This window comes from Apteryx rowi, unplaced genomic scaffold (assembly GCF_003343035.1).
Source record: "Apteryx rowi isolate R43461 unplaced genomic scaffold, aptRow1 scaffold_219, whole genome shotgun sequence".
Classification (NCBI taxonomy): Eukaryota; Metazoa; Chordata; class Aves; order Apterygiformes; family Apterygidae; genus Apteryx; species Apteryx rowi.
This window is the reverse complement of record NW_020448519.1, coordinates 510,698-516,697: the sequence shown is the minus strand read 5'-3', so window position 1 is coordinate 516,697 and position 6,000 is coordinate 510,698. Positions and strand designations below refer to the sequence as shown.

The window sequence follows — 6,000 nt, the reverse complement described above, 5'->3', positions numbered from 1 at the left end:
TAACATGAGGAAAAACTTTTTCACTGTGAGGGTGACAGAGCACTGGAACAGGTTGCCCCGAGAGGTGGTGGAGTCTCCTTCTCTGGAGATATTCAAAATGCGCCTGGATGCAATCCTGTGCAATGTGCTCTAGGTGAGCCTGCTTGAGCAGGGGGGTTGGACTAGATGATCTCCAGAGGTCCCTTCCAACCTCAGTGATTCTGTGATTCTGTGATTCTGTAACTCTCAGACAAACTTACCTGAGGAAAAAAATTTAATTAAATGAAAGTATAAGTCTAAGTATTTGGGACAGAAGCTCATGTTGGTTATGTATCTTTTGAATGATCACTGAGCTTTTTGAAATGCTCTGTAGCGAGTCGGACTGAGAGCAATAAATTTTTGTTATTATAGTGCAGGAGATCCGCCTTGTTAATGCTATAATGGCTAATATGCCCCTGTTCTGCTTTGTTTATTGAATAGTAATGCAAAAAGCCTGGAGAGAGAGAAACCCACAAGCCCGAATTTCTGCAGCACATGAAGCTTTGGAATTGAACGAGTGAGTGACAACAACATTAACATTTAGTTTCTGTCTTTTAAAAATCCATTTGATGATAGCTTAAGGCAGGGGGTTTACTACAATAATTTTTAATCATGATTGCAGGCCTGTCACAGGAAGATCTATAATGGGAAGAATAAAGCAGAGCTGCATGTTGTGCTAGCCACCCAGAAGATCCTTAGGGCACTGATGACAGTGAGAGTCTTCCCATTGATGTCAGTGGGCTTTGGATCAGGCCCTGTGTTGGCATGGTGAAGTGTTAAATGAGTTGCCTTTTGATCAGCATATGATATATGTATATAAGGCATGGAGACAAGATGAGTTGCCTTTTGGCAACTCGGTTGTCCTGAATAGAGACAAGAAGAAGGGGACTTGTAAACACTTTCTGAAGTATTTAGCTGATAATGTGTAGGAATAGAGTTGATAATGTGTAGGAATAAGATGTAATTTTGTGGGATTTTTGTTGTTTGTGAGTCCATCATTTGTTTTCTCAGTGAGATGCATAGAATTCTGAGATCCCACAATAAACAGATGGTTAAAAGGTCTAATTTAGACAGCTAAAAGCTGGATGAGATGATTCCCACCCTGCATTTTACCTTTATTTGTATTCCTAAAGCTGCTTTTTTTTTGGGTGGGGGGAGGGGATCTTTGCCTATACAATTACATTCATAGTCTGTTCAAAGCTTATCATAAGTGTTATAGTTCTTTTGTTTTCTTTCATGCCATTACAGTAGTGGAGATGTTTTCTATTAAATCAATAGTGCATAAAACTAGTTTATGTCTCTAAAATGCATTTTAGCAATATAAGATCATGCACAGTGAGATAGTAGTTTACTTTCTGGGCAGATTCACTGATTTTAGTAGGTTTATTCAAGTGCTGAAGCAATGCAGTTGCTACATAAGTAACACATTATGTCCTTGTCAGAGTAGTTGCTTTACAAAGATAAGCCATACATACAAAAGCCATATGGACAAAACTCCACTACCTCTGTATTTGGTACATTCTTGCCAGTTTGCATGTCTTTGGGTAGTTTTTGCTTGAAGTAATGTTCTCATGGTTTTGCCTCTGATTCTCCTGCAGGTGTGCCACTGCCTATATTCTCTTGGCTGAAGAGGAAGCAACAACAATTGTAGAAGCAGAGAAACTGTTTAAGCAAGCTCTGAAAGCTGGAGAGGGCTGTTACAGGCGTAGCCAGCAATTACAGCACCATGGTGCCCAGTATGAAGCCCAACACAGTAAGTGTGTCTTTGGAGGGAGTAGCTGCTTCTAGAAGGGGAGAAGGGACTAGGATGTGGCGCTAGAGCCAAACTATTGTGTTTCAGTGTTTTTGCCTGGTTCTGTTACTGTATTGGCAATGCTCAGATTACACCTTTTCTTTCTCATGGCAAAAATGTGTAACACTCACTTAACAGAAAAGAAAAGAAAAGGTAGTAGAGCCAAAAGAGATTTGATATTCAGAAAGTACTGGACTCTGCTTTAGAAAGTCACACTGAAGTGCCTCTAGCCATTTTGAAAGCATAGGCCCATGTTTTGAAAAGATAGTAAAGAGCCATGAGAACAGGAGTGAAGTGATGCTTTGCCAGCTTTTTTCATCATCTGTAAGGTAAATATGTACACCACATCATTCTATGATGTACTTCAGAGTAATGGGAGCCATTCACCAGTGTGATATTTGAAAAGTTAGGGTGTATACATGAAGAAAGGTCACAGAAACATTAAAAATTAACAACTGGAATAAAACAGTGCTCTAATTGAAACTCTAGATTTTTTTGTTTAGGTTTTGGATAAGCAGTTTTAGCTGATGTGACAGCTATATTTAGTAGAAGCTTCTTAAACCTAAGAAAATACATGAGGATTCACTGACAGTAAGTGAATAAAAAGATAACTAAAGCAAAAAGATCTAGATTATTTCTAGTCTACCATGGCTACCTCAGGCAAAAATAATACCAGTGAATTACATAAGTACAAGCACTGGCATATTTGGGCATATTCAGGTTTCTCAGGACCTGAATTCACAGGCTCTGGCTATCTCACATAATTGGGAAGATTGCTGATAAAAATTGTACATAGTGAAATTGTCTGTGATCTCTGGTTTCAAAAGTATGTGCAAGTCTATACCTGGAAACCTGAGGTTTTATAAAGCTTGGGGTAGCATTTTAAACATTTGTTGGTTATAAGCTAATATTTAGGATGATACATTTATGATGACATGGTTATTTTTGGAGAAAATGAAAACATAGAGTAGCTGAGCCCTTGAAGCAATTCTCAGGCTCTAGCAGGCTTATGGTTGTCTGTGAAACCTTAATTTCTGTACTTAATCCACCCTGAGCACTGAAAATGAAAGTGATTCTATGAAAAATATTCAAAAGAGTAAAGACTGTACCATGATGCTTATGTCCAAGAGATCATGGTTAAGTTTGTGCAGACAAATGTAAATATGGTATTTTTGTAACCTCTCTGCTTGATGATGTGTGTTGCCACTGTCATCATCAAATTTGACCCCTTGGTCCTTCAGCATTATAGGAGAGGTAACAACCAGTTTAATAACAGGATTAAGTAAGTGCATTGCCACAGAGCAGGAAGGGCTGAAAAGTGACAATCAGCTCTAACTGTTTTACAGTAGAGGGGCTAGATTGTTCCACTTCTCTCTGCCTTCCAGTGTCCCCTTTATAATTTCAGCATGCACCCACAAATGTTAGAAAAGTTCCAGCCTCAGATGCTGCCTTAGATATAGGGCCTCCAAGTAGGATTTTTTTTTATTACACTCTGGACTTTGTATAGTTTAATAAAGTGGAGAGCTCAGATTTCTTTAGAGAAGAAGGACCATAGACAGATGTGTCTATTCAGAGACCACAGTTCCTTTCCTCAAGTTGCAACTACTCCGTGGTTTTGAAATGTGGTGGTGTTCCATTCCTTCAGGATGACTTTGGGATGAAAAGTGAACATTTCTTCTTTTGCAAGTGAAAACCACTATATCATTTCTTGAACAACAGCAGATAGTTCTATATTTCTGTGTATCCCTGTGTTCCATCTCTTTCATACAGTATTTTATGTTAGGCCATGAATTTTAAGAGTAGGTAATAACTTAAACCAACTTAACCTCTTTCAAAAGATGCTAGTTTATATGAAGCGCAGGCAGCCTTCTTTTTAAGGTGTCTCGTGTTAGTCACAGAAAGTCATTAATCACTTCAGAAAATTTTGGCCTGAAAAGTTATCTTTATTTCGTAACAAGCAAAAACATTTGACCGTTCTTTTTGAACTAACTGAAAAGGAGCCTGGCCTGAAATGTATATGTCTTAGTTACACTACATAAAGGTGTTGAAAACAGATGTAGCTAATAAATCATTTATTAAATATGTAAGAATCAGTACAGAGATAAGGAATTACATAATATAAAATACAGCTGAAGAAATTCTTTCTCTACCTTATTTAGTTTTTCTCCTAAAGTCAGACCTTTCAACCTGCTGCTTAATCTATCTGAAAATTTCAATCACATCTTTAAAACAATTTGTAGGTACTTGGAATATTTTCAGTGCACATCTTGTGCTTATTATGAAAGACTTGAAAATGTTAGGGGCACAGACTAAAATCTTTACTGACTGCATATTATACACAAAGATAATTCATAGCAGGTGTCTTATGTTTTCTTGATATGGTAATTTTATAGATGAATAGCTGCCTGCATGTTTCCTGTTGGTCCAGAAGCACATTAAAAGCTTGCATTATAATTATAGGGAGAATGAGAAATCAAGGATCGCAAAAAGAGTAAGGATTCTCCAAGAGCACCATTGCTGCAGCTCTTGAGTTTCTGTTCTCTTTGCTGTTAGGACAGTCTTCACAAGACTGTCATATCTGAAACCTGTTAATTTGCCATTCATAATTAACTGTGTTAGGAATTTGAAGATGATAGTCGTGTCACAAGTAATGGCTCTGCAAAAGGGAAGTTCAGGGTGTAGTACTTTTCTTCTAATCATAAATGAAAAGACTGTTACTCAGAGTAAAGCTGAGGATTTGTTTTGCTGCATCTGGTAATAACAAGTGTATACACCTTAACTTACAAAAAGGTTAAGGCAGAACATAACATGCCTTTTGTCTCTACTGATGCTCTTGTCTCTACTGAGTATGTGAATTGGTAAGTAATGTAATGTTATGTGGATGACCTACAGTTTTGTGTGGGTGTTACCTTTTAAGGGTTCCCCTTGCCTGATGGATTACTTGATACTCTATGTCCTATAGCATTCTCTGTACCTTCAGATCTTCCTATATTTCATAGGTGTAAGGCCAAACCATGGGTCCTTCTTTATACCACTCTATACCTGGAGTAACTCCACTGATTTCAGTGGCATTATGCCACATCTAAATCGTTAGAATTTGTAATTTCTTAATTACAATTATGAAAACACTGATGATCAAGAAAAACAAAAAAATGGCATGAAAGCTGTGTTTTCTTTTGTGTCATAGTATGACATGGACCTTTTATCTATCTGTTGTATCTTAATTTTGTTTCTTTTTTGCCTTACACAGGAAGGGACACCAATGTGTTAGTTTACATTAAGAGGAGGCTGGCAATGTGTGCAAGAAAGCTGGGAAGGACCAGGGAAGCAGTGAAAATGATGAGAGATGTGAGTTTGGTTTTGTTTCATATACAATGTCTGGATAATAGTAGCATAGAAATGATACGTATTTGCTTACAAGTTAACGCCTACTCTTGCTATATACAGTGTATACTGCTGATAGTCCTTTTGTATGTGTAATTTGCATAAAGATTAAGTTAACAGATTATTTTTAAGGTCGCTAAGACAACAGTATGAAGCCAAATGGATGGTTGCCCTTACAACCTGAATCCCCCATCCTGTTAGGTGTGGATTACAGAGCAGTCTTTAATTATTTTATCGTGAAGTTACATAATTTTTCTGGAGGCTGCCTCCTTCGCTAGGACATGTAGCAGATGACACTAACCTAACAAACAAGTCTCAAGTATTGTTTCCTACTTGCAAAGCCTGCAGTGTGGCTCTCTGCATTGTTTACCTCACGCTGTTCGCACTTGAGGACAGTGTTATACATTCATTCATGGACTCATTACTGATAAGTCAAACTCAAGTAATTAATCTATAATGAACTGCTTTACCTCTGAAATGGGAGATGATTTTATCCCTGTTTTGTATGCTGGGGACTACCAAGGGTAGTCATAAGCTGGTAAGCTACAAATTTAGGCAACACATTTGAAACGCCAAACAGTAGGTGTTTTGTGTGGGGTGGTGCATCAGCTCTCCACATGCGGCACTGTGTATGTTCCAAGTAGGTACAAGTGCTTAACTTGGAGATAGTTATGAACACCTAGCATTTCTTTAAGTGATATCGCCTGGTTGCATACTAGGCACACGGTTCTTAAGGAGGTGACTTGCCTCACCTGAGATAGCCAGTCTGTGATGATTTGAGTCCTAGAGCTCTGGACAGAAGATGG

At 38.0% G+C, this 6,000-nt stretch overlaps 1 protein-coding gene across 1 annotated transcript in view; it reads left to right on the top strand.

Annotated features, from left to right (window-relative positions):
* ST7 (suppression of tumorigenicity 7) overlaps positions 1–6,000 on the top strand; it is a 73,859-nt gene that overhangs the window by 15,583 nt on the left and 52,276 nt on the right. The window contains exons 5-7 of the mRNA XM_026064503.1: positions 460–535; positions 1,617–1,771; positions 5,061–5,158. Of these exons, the coding sequence (XP_025920288.1) occupies positions 460–535; positions 1,617–1,771; positions 5,061–5,158 (329 nt within the window). The remainder of the gene's footprint in view (positions 1–459; positions 536–1,616; positions 1,772–5,060; positions 5,159–6,000) is intronic.